We start from the raw sequence: 20,907 nt of genomic DNA, 5'->3' as shown, positions 1-20,907 counted from the left end.
GGAAGGAAAGAGAGAGGTAGCTCGAGAGAGGAATTTCAAGTATTTTAGCTGGTATTAACATATTTGTGCACAGTTCATTCTGACATGATGTGTTACGAGTCAGTGAGTGTTAAGGGGGCTAGGCATAGGGAAAGAAAGTATTAAGAGTAGGCAGGTAGGCAGGTAGACGGTTGGTAACAGATTTTAGGTGGATAAGTGTTGGTTTGCAATAACTGTCCTACCTCTAACCTCTTTTTTGTTGCACTCATCACACTTTGTCAGGTACCAAAAAAGGAACCTAAATGAGAAACTTAAAACGGCTGACAGGATGGGGATAAAGGAGCATGAAAGAAAAAGGCAAAAATGGAGACAGAACTCTGCCAGGTACCACCAGAAGAGAAAATCTGAAGCCGCAGTCCTGGACTTAACCCCTCCATCATTTGAAGAGCCAGCCCTAGATTATCCAGCAGTTGATCGACCCAGGCAGCCATTAGCACCACTAGGCCTAAATGTCTCAAATCCAAACCTCACATCCACACCCAAGTCGAAAAATAAAAGAAAGCGCACAATCTCAAGACTGAGGACAAAGCTGAGAGATGCAGAGGCGAAGCTTCAAAAAAAGAACACAGAAATGAAAAATTTGAGAAGAAAGCTGAACAGACTGGAGCAAAGAAAACAGAGAAGAGAGCCGGTAAGTGTGGCGGAGCCAGGAACATGTCCAAAACGTCAGAGAAGAGGACCAATGAACCACAAGAGGAATCTGCCAATGAACAGCAAGAGGAGACGGATGGAAAGCTTGGTGTGGCACTTTCTGCAAAGAGACGATATCAGCACTGTGATCAATGGGAAAGCTGGGGAGATCAGAAGAAATGGTCAGATCTACCGAAAATGCTCCCTTACAGACACAATGGAGCACCTTCATATGAAATTTGTTGGCGAAAACCCCCACCACAAAATTTCTAGGGCCCAGTTTTGCAAACTGCAGCCATTTTGGATCGACAGACCAAGTGTCTGATCGTGAAACTTGCCAATCTAGGACACATGAAAACTGCAAGACACTGCACCAGGTCGGCATCATCGCCACACCATCTGCGCCAGACTTGGTTGCCATGGCTGTGTGTGACCAAAAGAAAATGGATTGTATGTATGGGCAATGCCCACACTGCAAAGGCAAAGCATTCCCGTACTCTTTGGACCCAAGCACCAAAAACAATGTAGTAGGCTGGAAGGAATGGGTCACACGAAGCACACCAATGACCAGGAAGACAAAGGATGGCACTGCGATTGTGTGCCATTACTTTTGCATTTTACCATCAATTAATTGAAATCAATTTTATTGTTTTGATAGCAATGATATGCCAATGTGTCATTAATGTGTGCTGTTATGATGCAATATTATATTGTAATTATTTAATACGATTCCACTGTTCCAATGTGGCAAGATTCTGGTGAGCACGGAAAAAAATGATTCGTTGGATAAATTATTTAAAGTGGTTAGACCTAAATGAGTTGTGTTTTTTGAGGTTAAATAAATATTACAGATGAACAATTACATTGTTATGATACTTGATACTTCTATCATTATCTAGGTTTTTAAAGTCATATTATCACCCATGGATATTATGTTGCCTTTGATATGAAACATAAAACACAGTTTTTTCACTTCCCTACACAATGGTCTTTTCTGTTTCTTTTTTTGTTATTATAGTAGTACTATTAATTTCAGTGCCGGCTCTAACTTTTATGGTGCCCTAGTCGAGATTTTGGATTGGCAACCCCAAATACCAACTTTAAGTAAAGGCGTGGAATGAGATTTATTATGAGAGTCAATGGTACTGAGGGGGGTCTAGGGTTCTTCAACTTCTACATCCATTATCCTGTAATTATACATATTTAAATTAATTCAAAAGTAGGCAATATTAGACATAAAATCAAGTAATATTTTTTTAATCTCAAACCCCCTGGATGGATGTCAGCCTAGCTGACCGCCTGTATAGCCTATGCCTGAAGCCAGCCCTGATTAACTTGAATTCAAGAAACATTTCCAGTGCTTTATGCTTTGATATTGCTATGCTATTGATGCTGCACCATATCTATACATTTTACACTCTCGGTAATGAGAAAATCTTGAAAATAAAATATATTAATAAAGTAAAGAATTCTGTTTGTCCATTACTATAGCTAGCTTAGAGCTACTTATTATCATAGCAATTAAAAAAACATGTGAAAAAAAATCACATTTTCCACTCTTGTGCTTTTGAAATGTTATTGCGGTAATGAGAAATTTCATTCAATTAGTACGAAAAAAGCATTAAAAACGCATAATAATCATTAAATAGTCTCTTTGAAATCAACATGTATAATGACTTTAGACCCTACTAAGCAATAAAATTTGTTGGTCAATATCTTTAAAAAAAAAAAACTCAAAGTAGATCACTCTGAAATGAGAATTTCGTGAGAATCACCCTAATATTTATTAATGTACTTATTTTAACTATCAACATTATATTTGTTAAAATGCCATGTTCAATTATTAAGTTGATAAAAAGTGGTGAAAAAAAAAAAAAAAAACTAATTGGGTTCTTGAAAAAAAATGTTTGCTATTCCCAAGAATGGAAAATCAGTAGCCATACTGAATGCACCCTTCACCATCACTAAAGAAAACTAAAGGAAAAACAGGCAACACAGAAAACGAATTTATCTTTGCTCCAGATAAACTCATTCGTCTTTACAGATTCAGTAAAAAACTAACAGTTAAAGCAAAAACAAAATAAACAAAACACAACACAACACAGAACCTCCTGTGTGTCGAGTCTTATGGAGTTCAGGGAAGTTAACTGAAGCCAAGGTAACATTTGAGAGGGTACTATGCCAGAAAATGGATGATCTAATCCCTTTGAGTGTTATTGCTATGTTTTATTTATATAATTTCTTCAATATTTAAACATGTACAGTATGTGCATAGTTAGTCCTTTAACTGGCATGTAAGAGGATCTTTAGAAAAGTAGCATGTTTTGACAAGAAGGAGCACTTCAAACCACATTATTATGGATTAAAACATACAATAAAACATGTTTTTATCTAACCCAGTGGTGCCATTACTAATAAAATAGCCATTCCAACTGTATTAATTATTCACAGGAGTAAAGACATCTACAAGGTGGGTGGGTATTGGGGGGTATCGGGTTAGATCGGCTGAATATCGCTTTGAGAAGAGGGATCTTTGGCTGAAACTGCAAGTGTAGGAGTATTAAACCAAGTAGCATATAATTTAAGAATTTGATCAAATAAAGAAGAACTTCACTGTCCTGTCTCGTTTTGGTCTGCCATTATCGGCTTTGAGTGCTGGCTGTCAGATCAGACAGAAAACAATCAGTTCAATACAATGTAAAAAAACAGTGTTGCCAAAACAAAGTGTACAAAACTCCAGCTTCTTGTTTCATTCAAAATTGAGACCCCACACTGCAGCACTTGTCTTGATTAGAAAATAAAAGGTTTCTTGGAAAAAGCTTGCAGTACCAGGACTGTTTTTTTTTTTAACTGAGTTTAGTCTACACAAAGATTGTGGTTGACCATTTTGCTAGCCTCTAAAATCTTAAAATTGCACTTTAAACAAAAAGCTGTTCATTGTATCAGCCTCATTTGGCTTTCAAAAGTAAGTCAATGTTTCAGAGAAGACAAATAGGGCTGGCTGCTCAAACAAAAAAGCTGTTCCTTTATTTGTGGAGCACAGAAAAGTGTTACATAAATCTGAAGTTACGGGTAAAAGGGAGTAAAACAAACTGGCGTTTATTGCATTGGCACTACACTATGGCCATTGCTGTCAATTGTTGTAGGTTTTATGTAAGGGAATGAGTCATGTCTTATACAATCCTACAGCATAGTATAGTATTGTACATCCATTACAGCCAAGTAGATGAAGTCTTGCCAGGACAAGCTTGAGCTCCAAGTCTTGAAACATTCATTAATTTTGACCAAGCACAACTTAAACACAAACTCTTAGTGCTGATATGAAGCAGTAACATTACAATAACATTACAGCAATTGTTCCTTAATACGACAGGGAGTGTTTAACAGCATGGAAAGCTGCTGGTTATGTACAAATTTACTATAATAGATTATATACTGTATGAGCTTCAATTAAACATACTTTAGACAACCCTTAGGCCTAAATTGCTGGTTTGCTAAATCGGTAGGTAGAAGATTGCTTCTTGTTTTTCCGCTCAACAAAGTTTTCTGGTATTGTGTGTGTTACAGCAAACCAATCATTGTTTTATTCACCTTGGATAACCATGCTGCAATGCATCATTTTCACTGGAGGATTCTATCACTTTATCCAATTTTTCAGCTCGGGTGGTCCCCACTGTACTGTAGCATACAGTATGAGTCATAGGATTGCCCAAGGTCACTCTGTGACTCAGTGGCTGAGCCAAGATTCAGATAAAGCACTTCCTGGAAGGCACTCATTTGATCTACCATACATCGACTCGTCTTAATCAATATTCACATCAAAATGTGCTTTGAACATGGCTTTGATTGCAAGTGAAATGGTCAAATTGATTGGCTGATGTTACATTAGTACATTATCCGGAGATGACTACCACATGATAAAACACAGCCAATAAATAAGCAATGTACTGGGCTAGCAGTGTTTTGGATAAGTAAGAATGTTACATTGTATCTAAATACAATAAAATAGTTAATGAAGTTAACATTTCCTGCACTTCAACAGTTTAAGGGATTATGGGTAAGATTTTATTTTTATTTTTTTATTATTTTGTTGACTGGGTCATTACAGCTCAAATGGACCAAATTCTGGGGCATAGTTTCTTCCAGTTTCAGGTTGAGGATACAAAAATCACATATGAAGAATAAAATGATTTCTGGATAGGTGACGTATGGAAAACAGCAGTGTTATTCATGGTGAGAGTATCTCTGAAACTTCCATATAGGGTAGGCTTAGACAAATAAACATTTTACTTTAAAGCTTCAAGGCTTTCCATTAAAAAAAAAAACATTTGAAATAAGCCGTTTTACTATAGAGGTCAAGCAACACCCTTTATCTTGAATGACCCAATAGAAAAATAAGTGGTCTATACAGAGGTCTATCAGCATTCACCACATAATTAAAAAAAAAAAAGTATCCATGGATACTAAAAGCTAGTTAAGATGCATGGATACAGTCTGCTGGTATTGTGGGGGGAAAAAAACAAAACATTCAGCACTAGGCAATGAAGGTTGGCAGGTGAAGGCACCAGATTACATGTCAAAAGAAATCTGTAGCTGAATGAAGCCTGTTGGTGTTGTTGCATTAACTGCTTGATCAAGGGCTTCCATTGTCGTGATGACATTAAAATCTGTAGACCATAGAATTTTCACAGGATCACGCAACACTTAGACAGATGGTGTCCCTAGCAACAGTGCAAGTACCCAAGCGTGTGTGTGTGTATATATATTATATATAATTTATTTTCTTAGAACAGCTTGGTAATGTATGTCGTCCACATGGCGGTCGGTGGCGAGGCTGGGGAGGGGGGGGGGGGGGGGGGGGGGGGGGGGGATGACCGCAGGACTTTGATTTTCAAATTTTCAATTTATCCAGATTACAGAAATTTGAGAGGCATCTCCACACAGAGTGACACCTGGACTGGAAACGCAGTAGTGCCTGCTAAGTACTTTGTAGCAGATATGCACAGGTAAAGAGAGATTAATCAGTCTCGAGGTTCCCTAGACATCAAGGAGTATATTTTTGGATTAATCAGGAATGCCACTTGCTGTTTTTTTTTTTTTTTTTTTTTCTTTTATGTGGCTTGCTTCCAGTACACATCACAAGGCTACCCTAATCTGTCACTTATTTCCAGACTCCCACTGCAAGTCATTAGAAAGAGAGAATATTGCTACGCCAAATGGGGGGATTAAAACAGCCCACTTCCTTTACCAACCTTGTGTGACTGAGTATAACATTGAGACCTGTAGAAAAATCCATGCAGAAGGTCATATTATTTTTAGCAATTTATGAGGAAAAAAAAAAAACACCACACACTCACCACTTTGAGCTCTGGTACTGATTGACTTAACGTCCATTCTTGGCTGTTCACAAAGGAGTCTATACAACAAAAAGAAAAAAAAAAACAACATAATTAATAATAAATAATATTTCAGTATGTATATACACTACCGGTCTAAAGTTTTAGAACACCTCCATTTTTCCAGTTTTAATTGAAATTTACGCAGTTTAATGTCTCAATGTACTCTGAAATTAAAGCATAGAACAAATAAACAATTGGAGATAAAAAAAGAAATCATGGAATCGTTTTGTTTAACAAAATTTAATCTAAATTTTTGACTCAAAGTAGCCACCTTTTGCAGATATAACAGCCAAACACACTCGTGGCATTCTTTCCACAATGGAAATCAAATATTGTTCGGAAAGTTCTTCCCAACACTGTTGCAGAAGTTCCCACAAATGTGTTGCACTTGTAGGTTGCTTTGCTTTCACCCTTCTGTCCAGTTCATCCCAAACCAGCTCGATGGGGTTTAAGTCTGGAGACTGTGCTGGCCATTCCTTGATTTGAAGCCTACCGTCTTGTTCTTTTCTTCTAAGGTAGTTCTGACATAGCCTGGAGGTATGTTTTGGGTCATTATCTTGCTGTAGGATGAACCCCTGACCAACTAGGCGTATACCAGAGGATATTGCATGGCGCTGCAAAATGCTGTGGTAGCAGTTTTGGTTCAGGTTGCCACTCACTATGCAAGTGGCCGACTCTGGATCCAGCAAAAGAGCCCCAGACCATCACGCTTCCTCCTCCATGTTTGACAGTTGGTGTCACACACCGAGGAACCATCCTTTCGCCTACTTGACGGCATACAAAAACCCTGCGTGATGAACCGAAGATTTCAAATTTTGATTCATCGGTCCATAAGACCTTCTTCCAGTCTTCAGTAGTCCACTGGCGGTGTTTCATGGCCCAGGCAAGCCTCTTTTTCTTATTTTGCCATCTTAGCAATGGCTTTCTTACTGCCACTCGACCTGTCAAACCTGCAGCTCGAAGTCTTCTCTTCACAGTTGAAACTGAAACTTGCTTACTTCGACCAGTGTTAAGCTGTGCTTGAAGCTGTTGTCCTGTGAGCTGCCTATCATGTAAGCTGTTGACTCTCAGAAACTTGTCTTCTGATTCTGTTGTGGCTTTGGGTCTGCCAGACCTCTTCCTGTCAGTTTCCTCCAGTTTCCAAGTGCCTTTTGATGGTGTAGGAAGCTGTACTCACTGACACCTTGGCTTTCTTTGCATTCTCTAAAGGAAAGACCTACACTTTTAAGGGTTATAATGGTCTGTCTGTCTTCCTTTGTTAATTGCCTTTTTCTCGCCATTATGAGAGCAATATACTACTTCCTGCAGTATAATACTGTCCAAATAATGCTTAAGAGGGTGTAATAACACAGTCTGTTCCAACACTGCTTTTATACAGACAGAGGGTTTGTAAGTAATCAACAAAAGTTGGGACACCTGTAGGAATTGTTAGCATCAACTTTCAAGGCATAATTTACTTCCATTGCTACAGAACAGCTGTAAGTTGTTAACCCGTTACTTGTTCCCTGAAAAAGGCCTTTTTGTATAACTCTGAAATGTACATTATTTTTCAGTTTTTGGTAATCTAAACTTTTTTTTTTTTTTTTTAACGTCTGGCAGTTTACCGCTTACCTTTGTACCATTTCAGGTTATTCACTGGACTTGAACTGCTTAAATTTCAATAAAAACTGGAAAAATGGGGGTGTTCTAAAACTTTTGACCGGTAGTGTATTTACCAGTACATAGTGTTGGCTACACCATTTTCAAGCCAATTACTTAATAAAAAAGGCCATACAACATCAATTCAGTGTTTGCAAGCATTTTTTTATCTCTAGCATATGCAAGCATTCGGAATGTCTTGCAGTATACTGTGCTGTCTGTCAATGTAACACATGTGGTTATAGAGGCCTAACAGGTACATTTGTCATGGATATACTGTATATGTCACGAAGAGCCAACAGATTTTAGATGTTGGTTGACAGATGAAAAATAACTTGCACAGTGCCTTTATATGTGCTCCGTACAACGACTGTACCAAGTGTTGACAAGGATTCACAACAAAGGTTCACTTCAAAAGGTCACTTTTTATTTTTTTCCAATTCCACGGGAAGCTCTCGAGGTGTCACCTTCCTTGAACACTGGCCAACATTCTACAACAAGGACTATCTATATAGGTGGAACGGACTGCACTTAAATAAAAAGGGAACCAATCTACTCAGAGAAAGGATCCTCGAGGAGGTTCGGAAGCATTTAAACTAGAAAGGAAGGGGGGAGAAAATCAACAAAAAAAAACAGAAGGGAGACTACATCAAAACAGTGGCAATAAAGAGGAGGTAAAATGTCTAAGAGATACAAATGGCAAAATCATAGACAAAGAGAAAAATGGCAAATATATTAAAGGATTACTTTTCACAAGTCTTTACAAAGGAGGACACGGGCAACATGCCCCACATTTCGACCTGTTCCTATCCAGTTTTAAATAACTTTAGCATAACAGAGGTAGAAGTTTTAAAGGGACTAGGAGCTCTTAAAATAAACAAATCCCCTGGGCCGGAGGAGATCCTCCCAATAGTACTCATAGTAGAAATGAAAGAAGTTATTTACAAACCGCTAACCAAGATCATGCAACACAGTCTCTTGACACACGGGTTGTACCGACAGACTGGAGAATTGCAAACGTAATACCAATCCACAAAAAGGGAGACAAAACCGAGCCAGGTAACTACAGACTAATAAGCCTGACTTCTATTATATGTAAACTTATTAAAACTATAGTAAGATCCAAAATGGAAAATTACCTATACGGTAACAGTATCCTGGGAGACAGTCAGCATGGTTTTAGGAAAGGGAGATCGTGTCTAACTAACCTGCTTGATTCTTTTGAGGACGCAACATCGACAATGGATAATTGCAAAGCATATGACATGGTTTATTTAGATTTCCAGAAAGCTTTTGACAAACTTGTCTTAGCACACAGTACATTTTAAAGTAAGCAAACTATTTGGTTTTGCAATAATTTATTACACACAGAAAAAAGTGGTGAAATACATTACTCGACTTACATACGTAATGAATTGTGGAAATTGCCACTATTTTACTGGAAGAATAAACATTTTGAATACTATTCACTGTAAACTAACTGTTTTAGGCGACTGGCAAAGTAGACAGCAATTCAGCCAGCCACTGGCTGGAAATGAGAAGGCTGCCCAGGGATCAGTATTAGGTCCTCTTCCTAATCTACATTAATGACTTAACTTCTGGTACAGTAAGCAAACTTGTTAAATTTGCAGACAACACAAAAATAGGAGTAGCAAACACTGTTGCAGCAGCAAAGGTCATTCAAAATGATCTAGACAGCATTCAGAACTAGGCAGACACGTGGCAAATTACATTTAATACAGAAAACTGCACGCAGGTGATAAAAATATCCATTATAATATGGGACATACTGAAACTGAAGGAGGAAAAAGACCTAGGAGTTTATGTTGACTCAGAAATGTCTTCATCTAGACAATGTGAGGAAGCTATATAAAAGGCCAACAAAATGCTCGGATATATAGTGAAAAGTGTTGAATTAAAATCAAGGGAAGTAATGTTAAAACTTTACAATGCACTAGTAAGACCTCATCTAGAATATTGTGTTCAGTTCGGGTCACCTCGCTACAAAAATGGATATTGCTACTCTAGAAAGAGTGCAAAGAAGAGCGACCAGAATTATTCCTGGTTTAAAAGGCATGTCATATGCAGACAGGCATTAATTACAAAGGAGGTACACACACCAATAAAGTAATGAGGTGCTGGTTTACAATGTAGTGCCAACACTAAACTTTAAAACAAGAAAATAAACCGCACACTCCCTTTAAAATAAATTATTTTGTTTTACTGATCAATGTTTTGGTACAAAGTACCATCAGGGTGAAAGAATTGAATCTATTCAGTCTTGAACAAAGAAGACTATGCGGTGATCTGATTTCAAGCATTCAAAATTCTAAAAGGTATTGACAATGTCAACCCAGGGGACTTTTTCAAACTGAAAAAATAAACAAGGATCAGGGGTCACAAATGGAGATTAGATAAAGGGGCATTCAGAACAGAAAATGAGTCACTTTTTTACACAGAGAATTGTTGGAGTCTGGAACCAACTCCCCAGTAATGTTGTTGAAGCCGACACCCTGGGATCCCTCATGAAGCTACTAACAACCAAAAATTAGCAAGATGGGCCGAATGGCCTTCTCTTGTAACCTTTCTTCTGTTCTTATCAATTTCCCTACATTCAAACATCCTCCAGTATTCAGAGGGTAAACCCTGGGTCTGTATAATATAAAGAACTTGAATGAAAAGACATGCTGGATGGAATACAATAATATAATTACTTTTTTTTTTTTTTTTTTTTTTTTTGTAAACTTTTCCCCAAATATTTCTTTACTTGAGATCTTTACATTTGTTTTACGTAAGCCAAGACAAATTTCAGGTATTGGATAAAGTATTAATTTATAGAATCACACAAACCGTTTAAGTGTATATTATGGAAACTTGGATAATAAATTGCCTGCAAGTAAATTTTGCTAAAAAACAAGAAATCAATTTTGTTTGGTATTTGTATTACATGTGCTACAGGGACTAGCTGTACATTGACACAGCTTTTGTATTTTCTGTTTAAACAAATACTTGTAGCTCAGTTAATACACTACATGATAGTTTAGCCATCAGCAATCTCTTTCATGTTACAGTAAACATTCATCTAATGTTTGGGGAGTTTCCTTTTAGTACTCAACTAAAATACAGTACTTGGGCAATTGCTTTGCATAAACTGCCAATGATCTCCTGAATGAATAGAGCTTGTTTGGTTGTATTGGCAATTCACAATCTAGGTACATCAATCAATCAATAAATAAATAAATAAATAAATAAATAAATAAATAAATAAATATTTGTATTATGGACATGACGAGAGGTCTGGATGAGACTAAAGAAGTTCACTGCAATGCACACAGATGTATTGTACATTAATGCAACATGCGTTTCCACCAAGGGTGAGGATGTCAGACACACAACATGTAGTAGCAGGAATGGACCTCCCTGAACTCCAAGCTCAAACAGTCTGAAACTCAAACTGGAAATACTGCTTCTAATTCCAGAAAATCTCTAATTCCCATCCGATAGAATCTACAGCTCCATCGCAAAATAACAGAAAAGTGCAGAACCTTCCACGTCTGACAAAATCTGTTAAAAACCATAAAGCACAACCTTTCAGACAAGTGACTGAGGCAACACAGAATTACATTAATTGACTGCGATGAAGTGTCATGGTCCAGAGGTTACAGTAGGCAATTTGTTTTTCAAGAAATTAGAGAAATGTGGCCTGAATTCCTTGTACAGTACAGTGCTTGTACTCCCATATCCCCTCACACAGATCAGAAGCAATGGCCACATCAAAGTGATTGAAATTGGGTCCAGTTATGATATACTGCAGCCTGCCAGAATCATCATCGATGTGTATTGTTAGACCTGTAATTCAACACATCCCCATTTCTTTCTGTTCCTCCTCAACGCCTCAACCGTCTCATCAAGGCCTTCCTGAGCATGCCCCGACATGAAAACAAGCACTCAGCCCCACAATTACTCACTTGCCACAGACTCCACCTTAACCATCGCCTGAGAAAGAGGAGGAGACTGGCAACGCTGCTGTCACTCATAGCCAGATCCATGTGTGAATCCAGAAATAATGCACAGTACTGCTGGACTTGGAAATAGAAGTCCAGAAGAACTGTTTTTTTTTTGTTATTTTTATTTATTTATTTTTTTTTTTTTTAACTACTTATACATTTCATGGCAGCTTGCAATTAAGTGGTATTTTGGGGAATCTAAAACCAACACCACAGGAAGCTGAAAGTTCATCACGTAAAACGAAATCTAGATTGAACAGCTGTGTACTTAGTGACTTAATCCCATATCCTCCTGTTGAGGGTTTGGTTGTCTATTTCAAAAGACCTAATTTACTACTCATACTGTACATAATTATTTGTTTCAGGACATAAAAATAACAAAAAAATAAAAAAGGCAAAGCAACAAGTTTATAACTTTCCCATAGCCATTAGTTCAAAATAGCTCTTTAAAATTATTCAAAAACACCCATGAGAACTTACTACTTTGTGACTTAAAAAAACACAAAAAAAAAAACACTTGTGTGGTACATAGGCAGCGCGTATTAGAGGCTTGGGGAGGCTAAGCCTCCCCAAAACAAATTGCCCAAACCCTCACAAGAAATTCTGACCAGCATAAAAAAATATGTGAGAGATGATAGATTTTTTTTTTTCCCCCGCAAAAGCAAGTCTAATAAACATATTTCTCCTTTTCCTACTGTGCCACCGCCAGACCGCTAGGGCAGCTGGGATATCATAACCAACGCTGTCGTACAGGATTCAGTTGCATCAATGTCATATTTTTATATATATATATATATATATATATATATTATATATATATATATATATATATATAGTGTGTATCTTACTGTACATCGCTGGGATCAATAAACGCAGGGGGGGGAAGTGTGGAATAGCCTCCCCAAACGAAAGACTCACGCGCAGCCTATGGTGTGGTACAAGTACAAAAGCCTTTTCAACACAGTCTTTCCAGTAATCAATTACTGCACATGATTCTCAATTGCCATGATTTTAATGGACTGTAATTACAGCTGCTTTCAAAACCTACTACCTCCTGTAAGTCATTTGTTCTATACAATTTTATACAGTTTTCACAGCTGAACTGTACTGGATATAAGAGTTTGGAAAACTCTGGCTCACAATGCACTAACCTCATTTCCGTATTGAAAGACTGAAAAAAAGATGTAGTAAAAGAAACCACTGTAGTCAGATTCCTGATATCACATCACCACCCACTGACCCGGAGCAAGACCCAAAAATAGAGCATTCAGTTAACAACAAGTATTTGTGTTCTGTGGAAAATGAACTGTGTGTAAACTGGGGGTCTCTCCAAACAGCAAGCTCAACAAGCTGCCGGATTATATAATGACAGGCAACAACATAACAGTTATTAAGGGAGTATGAATTCACCAAAATGGTATTTAGTGCAGCAGGAACTGAAGCACACAGGAAACCGGGATTTTCTAGCCTGCATTTACTTTAGCACAGATTCGCAATGACAAGCCTTTCATTTGTTCATTTGGGTATGTGGCTTTAATACTAAACCCATAATGAGCGCCCCTTAGGCTATTGCAGAAAGTGATCTGCATGCATTGAGAAATCCCTGTTGCAAGTCAGTTTCAGTCACAATAAGAAAGACAGCTGATATGAAAGACATCTATAGGGGAAGTGTTTGATGGACTGCTGATGTTTTAAAAGGAACGGGGATGACTCTCTAATTTGATAACTTCATGGGCCATTCTGGAGAACAATTTAAAATACCTTGCAGAGACCAAAACCAAGCAACAATATTACCTTATTTCTACCAGACTGACACCATGCTCGTGGCCTGGCACTCACTCCACCATGCCAATATCAGATACCTGTACCAAAGCTGTCTGGCAATGCATGGTGCTGACATAGCACGGTGCAGCATGGAATAAAAACCAAAACTGTGGAAACAATGTGGCATGAAAGTGCCAGGCCTGCATTGTGTTGACTCTTGATTAAAGGGGCATGCTGGATCAATCAGTAATAAACCATAACAATAAGGATTAATAATATCTAAATTTAACAAAATGTATACACCAGTATTGTATATACAGTATACATATATTTTGTACAAAAAGACCAACAATGTAATATGTTTCCTCAAATTGCTGAAAGACACCATTGCTATATTCTATTGTACACAAAAAGGTAAAATAATAAACCAACCCTTAACCAGACATACAAAAGTCTTTAAAAAGCTCTTGCCTCACCTGCTACTGTTTCAGTATCAGTCTCTGAATAGGAGGTGGAACGCCCTCCGATTAGGATGCATGACCAAACATGTGCAACTGGCACTGGCAAATTATCACAAATTTAACTGATTTCAAAACTTAGAACAAAACAGAACCTAAATTTGAACTTGGGACTTAAATATTACACTTGAACCCATTTCTGATGATTGAGAATAAAAAACATGCTGTTCCATATTTTTTTTTTTTTTTTTTTTTTTTTTTAGTCATTTAAGACTGCAGAAAAGACTCTAAATCTAGTTTCAGTCCCACAAATGTCATCACTCATTCAATGCAAATGGAAGGTTACAGGGGCTACCACATCCTTTCAATGCTTTAATTATCTAACAAATTATATTAAAAAGCAATGACCGCAAAAGGTTTGGGTCAGACTGCTGTACACTGTAGCTTCTGAATATTAAGGGTATCCATAGCAACATGTTTCCATAGCAAGTGATTGTTTAGCTGACCGGCAGCTGAAACTTTCTAGAAAAGCTTGAGATTTTTTAGTTCTTTATTTAGTTTGCATTATAATGCTGACATAGGGAACCAAAAGGATTTTTTCATTGTTTACTGTGCAGGTTTTCAGTTCTCAAAAAAAAAAAAAACACCATTATGAACATGCTCCAGATACAAAAACACCCAGCAGATGACAAGCAGGCTTTGTTGCATTTTTGTAGATAAAGATAATACAACTTTTCTTTTTTAGAAAATAGTACACTCCATCCAATACTGTGCCTTACCATAGGCATTACGTTTCTAATTTCATTCTAATAAAAATGTCTTATTTAATTTGACACGGCAGTAGTTTCCATACACTTTAAAAAGGACATGTCAAATTAAGAAAAAAATTAAAACATCTCTGGTCTAATACCCGTGGCCCCTTCTTGTGTGTCATTCCTCTGCATCTCACAAAGAGGAAACAGGCATGAATACATTCTGTACTGTTTCAAGTAAAACGTATACATAAAACAAGCAATCAATCAGACATGGCTCCCGACAATTAATACCACAAGAGATGTGTATATTAACCATGTGTTAAATCACACACCATATTGACACAGACGGTGGACAATAGGGTAGGTACTGTATGCAGGGTGGGTAATTGCATTAAAGGACTCTGGATTAGTAAAATTCCTGAATTACAGTAGGCATTGAAACAGGGCTGGCATCAGGGGGGGCTGCAAGAGGTGCAATTACACCCGGGCCCAGCCACTTTAATGACTAGACGTAAAAAATATAGAGGTGCCGTCTAATCTACTGCGATTATTATTATTATTATTTATTTATTTAGCAGACGCCTTTATCCAAGGCGACTTAGAGAGACTAGGGTGTGTGAACTATCAGCTGAAGAGTCACTTACAACAACATCTCACCCGAAAGACGGAGCACAAGGAGGTTAAGTGACTTGCTCAGGGTCATACAATGAGTCAGTGGCTGAGGTGGAATTTGAACCGGGGACCTCCTGGTTACAAGACCTTTTCCTTAACCACTGGACCACACAGCCTATGATTAGAAAAAGAAACCATGGTGAACTGTCAATAAAAAAATTTAATTCACAAATCACAGCTGACAGGTTATTTATCTGGAGGCGGGATGCAGATAAATGTTGTGGAACATGTTGTTCGGTCGAACAGCCCGGTCTGCACACGGTGAAGCCCCGCAGGTACAGCTATGGCCAAATGTTTTGCATCACCTACATTATCTTTTTGTTGGATTGAGACAATTAAAAAAAATAATAATAATAAAAAATATAAGACCATCATTTTGATGTTTTATTTAACATGTAAATCAAAGAAACTACAGAACGAGGTCACAAAAGTATACCGGAAGGCAGCATACAATAATAGTAATACAGTATTTCATGTTGAATTTCACATTTATTAATTGTTGACCGTTTTTTGTTAAGTATGGAAAACTACAAAGTGGTGTGATATGTTAACATAACATTATTCAGCAGGCTTCATTCGACTATATAAGCAACATTTTTTAATTATATAGGGAGAATCAAAACTTTTTGCAATAGCTATACTGCTGATTCACTGGATTCTATAGGTAAATTACACAACTGTACATGCAATACTAGCAAAATACAATAAGGCTACGTAGCCTCAATACAATACGTAGCCTCAGTTTACAATGGTCTGTACTGTCTGTATAGCAAGATCTTTTTTATATATTTGACAATAATATTAATGTTCTAGTTTATTACATATGATATAACTACCGCTTGGAACTTTGTCTGGAAAAACCCATCACAATGCACAAACAGCATGCCCAAATTGCTGTCATCCAAGATGCTAGAACAGAAATGGAACTAAATGATTTAGCGAAAAGGCTAAAACCTGTTCCTGTTCCACATCGAACAAGCTGAACCTGTCTGAGTGTGTCCGCCTCACGAAATTCCGCCTTAACTAATGGATGGTAAAAATGAAGTTTGCTTTTGGTATATCCATTTGTTAAGTGTGTTCACAGAATTATGTTTTCGCTTATGAGTTGTAACAAATGCATTTGTAGCGTGGGCTAAGTTTTGAGATGCAGACGTGTGTTTTTTTATAGAAACGTTTTCATACGAACTTTTATTTTGTATTTGATAACATTAACTTAAAAATCCAATTGATGCATATGATTAATGCGTTTTGTGACTAATTTTAAGCTATTAATATGTTTCTATATTTTAACTAAATTGAGTAATTAATCAAATTGATTAATCTTGTTATATGATTTATTAATGTTTGGAAACACTGTTACTTGATTGATTACTGTCTTGTTCAGTCATCTTAAAATAATGTTTGAATATGTTTTGTTGGGAAATAAAAAAATAATACGTTTTTAACAGATTCAGATTTTGCTGCTGATGTATTTATTTTCAAAAGCTGCAGGTTTTTTTTTTATTTATTTTTTTGTATTTGTTTGTTTGTGTTTATTTATATTTATTTTTTTCTTGGGGGGGGGGGGGGGATCCACTTCAGTCTTGCACCAGGGCCCAGTAAATCCTAGCGCCGGCACTTTGAAATGATGCTTCATATGCAGATCTCTGAACATCCTATATTTGGAGCTGCGAATTTCAGCCCATCACTACCTTATGAATACTAGATTCAGCAGATACATTGAAGAATTACTTGTAAACCAACACATCTTTCAGCACTGACTACAGCAAAGTACATACATACACATACATACATACATACATACAGAAAGAAAGAAAAAAAGAAAGAACTTAAACTTCAGTAAACCAGATCTACAAGTATCACATTCTATTCTAAAAACTAATGATAGTCAATATCCTAATGGTGTTCTCTAGAATTCCTGAATTTCATAGCAAAAAAGTAGGCTCTACTGTATATGCCATTCAACCCCTCAATTCCAGAACTGCATGACAATCAACCACATTTTTGTAAACATATAATTTACATATTCACTCACATTTAAAAAAAAAAAAAAAAAGCGCTAAAATCACACTCCAGCAAGGCGGGTACTAAGATTAGAGATTAAACAATATACAAAACAGTAAGAACAGACATTGGCCGCAGAGTAGTTACTACAGTATGTGTTGAACAGGTCTTTATTGAACATGGTTTCCAGTCTGTGGAGGTACTATATGGGCACAGACATAGTCTATTGAAATCCCACATCCGCAGCTTCATGTGGGTAAGACCAGAGATAAGGTGCTTTTAACAAACCGACAGAGTACAATGGTCTTGACCGCATGAAAAGACTGAGTAAAGCAACTTAGATTCATTATTTTACAACTTTGATTTAAAATTTGAGGAGTACAAACCCAAAGCATAATAAAAAAAAAAAGGCATTTACCCTAAAAGACAGTCTGCAATATTTGGGGTAAACTCATTATTATTATTATTATTATTATTATTATTATTATTATTATTATTATTATTATTATTATTAATAATAATTTTTTTTTTTTATATAGCGCCTTTCATAGTGGACAGCTATCACAAAGTGCTTTACAGAGGTAGGCTGTGAAATGTGCATCATATGCAGTCATTTACAATAGGAGGAGATTAAATCAAACAGGCTCTGCATAAGGGTCTGGTGCTCTTGTGATTTTGGGCAGGGTTGTAAACTTATAAATTACTTTATGACTCAAACTATAGTTTAACAAAAAGTTAAGCAACACTAGGGTGTGATGTGAACGGCACAATACCTTGTTATTTCAAATGCAGAACTGCAGTACAGCACTGTGGCATTCAAGCCTCTTCATGTCCTCTCACCAGATCTTAACAGCAATTTGTGCAATATTTTTAATGGCACACTTGTGGAAGCTGTACTCAAGTGCCAGAGCCACTAACCGAAAAACAAAATTATACCCCGACCTTACCCACAGGGTCAAACGTTAAACAGGTCAAGAGTTGACATTCATGGGGTTTCCATGCGGGTCAACATACACGTGAAATGGCGATGCGCGTGCACATTTGGGAGAATTACTCGGGTAAATCAGGTTTGTGGCCAAAACAAAAAAACGGCCAAAGAGAGTGATAGGATAAATCTCATTTACTTGAAACACACTGGAAAACCACACCCAGTTTCACATGGGAACCCGCATCTCACGTGTAAATGTTAATGAAAGTGTTTATCCTTAACTATAAATATTGCAAGGGATCAGGTCAGTTGTTACTGTGGATTCCAAAACGGCAGAAAGTATGTTGTATATATCTTCTGGGTTTACAGTTCTGTATAAAAGCACTTACCAGGAACTGCGTTATGCATTTGTTATAGTATTAAAGCAGCAGTTTGAGAATACCCTTGCTGTAAAAACTATGCTAAAGTTAAACACTAAGAGCAAGTGAGCTGCTTAACTGAATTAATTCCCATCCTTTTTTTGATCCCAGCTATGTCCAAAGACAACTTCAAAAACAGCATGAGTACTTTACGCATAGCTAATTTACATATCAACCCCCACCTTTCCCATTCATTTGCATGACGTCTGGTGAAAAGCCCGGTTTATTCGAGTAAAATAAACATTTCTCGTGTAAATGTCTCGAGTTAAAAAAAAAAAAAAAAAAAAACAACAAACACTCTCATGGAAACCCCATTGTCTTCTCAATGGACACAAAGTAAAGATGGCCCAAAGCTTGGGATAAAATTCAATATTTTTGTATTTGCAATTGGCTAAATACCAAACTATCATAAATTAAAGACAAAAATATCATGTTTGGAAATATATATTTTAAAAGATCTAAACCATGACAGATATTACTGCATTATTGTACTTAATTTACAGACAGAATTAATACAGTGCGAAATAATGAAATGAGGATCTGATTCTGCTATGGTGATGAAAAAAAAACATTAAACAAACTTAAATGTTCCTGTCGAAGTAGAAAAAAAAAAGTTGTCAAAGTGTACAGGACAAATAGCCCTTTTAGAAATCCTGTATCAACTTGCACAGTGTTATGATACGCTATGCAAACCTACAGTATATAACCAATATATGGCAACTATAAATAAAACCACACCTTCCGTGTATTCATCCAGCAAATACAACTAACATTTATCAAGCCTAGCATTTACCAAGTTCAGCTCTCACACTTTACCACTGCACTATACCTCCCAGTGCATTGCAATAAATGCACTAAAATTATTACAACCACAACATAACTGCTAGCTTTTCCACTTTTAGCACATTTACATGTTTTACTGGTATTTAGTGCTCCATCATTTTTCATTTTTTCAGAATTCACTTGTATACTACTGTTGGTAGGTCAATAAAAGTATCTGTGTAGTTTTAATGTGGTTTTAACTAAATGTATAAAAAACAACTCTGAAGTTGACACCTCTATGAAAAGTCCAGCTCACTCGAAGCTGCGGCTAATGTAAGCGTGACGTCACACCAGGACAAGCTCGCCATCACGCCCGCTGCTTTCCTGCATTACCGCTCACCAAAACACAGCGCACCCAGGGGAGAGATACCATGGTAAATAGGTGTGTAATATATGGTTGCTCCAACACAGCAGGGCCATTGGTATCTCTCCACGAGTTTCCTAAAGAGCCGGTATGATGCCGGCAATGTGTGAAGTTCGTGAGGAGGACCAGGGATTGGGATGCTAAGCCCATCAGCAGCTGCATCTGCAACACCCACTTTACCGAAGACAGCTTTATAAATTTAATGATGTTCAAGATGGGTGCTGTTAAAAAAGTTAAATTAAATAAGGATGCAGTACCATCCATTTATCCGGATGGTACCTGCAGGACAGCAGCATCTTCTAGTAAAAAAAGTAAACTCACCGGGACTCGAGCAGCTGACCCTATCATTTCATTTTAATCATCTCTTACTGTTTAATGAAAATATGTATAAAGTGACGTGATTATATAGCCAACAACTTCCTATGTACATTAATAAATAATGTGATAAAATGATCACATTATGTCACGTTCTCGTATGCATTCCTGTGAAGTCTTTCGATTTCGTCGGGACACTTCCGCGTAAGATCTTCTGCCTCCGGATTATTTAGATCGCCAATCTTAACATAAACTTCAACTTTATTTATTTATTATTATTATTTTCCCCATCCGGCCTGCAAAAATGTCTTCGGCTTCTTTATGATGTTGATGTAGGCTATATCAGATTCTAATAGGATACTAAAGTATTATTTACTGTATATGCAAGAATTATTAAATTGATTTGTTCAGAGAAATTTGTGCAGTAAGTCTGCAAAAGGAGCTCGTTTTGTTACCAGCTGCCTGCTTGAATTTTTCATTCAAGTTGTCATCTCTGTTCTAACCTCAGCTGAGTGCCACAGTGAATACAAATCAGCAACTACGAAAAACACAGAAAGCTGAATACAAGATCTGGCACCAAGAATCAGTCTCAAAAGGCAACTATTGAACACTTTGATTAAAGGAGCTTCTATATATTTAAGCGGATTTAAAAAAAGGAATAATAATAATAATAATAATAATAATAATAATAAT

The 20,907-nt window shown here is 36.9% G+C and overlaps 1 protein-coding gene across 7 annotated transcripts in view; it reads right to left on the bottom strand.

The window, feature by feature from the left end:
* Nucleotides 1-20,907, bottom strand: part of LOC117435284 (arf-GAP with GTPase, ANK repeat and PH domain-containing protein 3) — a 240,588-nt gene that overhangs the window by 123,722 nt on the left and 95,959 nt on the right. For all 7 annotated transcript variants that reach the window (XM_034058331.3, XM_059017460.1, XM_059017465.1 and 4 more), the window contains exon 2: nt 6,027-6,085. In XM_034058331.3, coding sequence (XP_033914222.1) covers nt 6,027-6,085 — 59 coding nt within the window. The remainder of the gene's footprint in view (nt 1-6,026; nt 6,086-20,907) is intronic.

The sequence above is a fragment of the Acipenser ruthenus genome, chromosome 3 (assembly GCF_902713425.1).
Source record: "Acipenser ruthenus chromosome 3, fAciRut3.2 maternal haplotype, whole genome shotgun sequence".
Lineage (NCBI taxonomy): Eukaryota > Metazoa > Chordata > Actinopteri > Acipenseriformes > Acipenseridae > Acipenser > Acipenser ruthenus.
The sequence above is the reverse complement of the archived record's forward strand: the minus strand, read 5'-3'. Positions and strand labels throughout refer to the sequence as shown.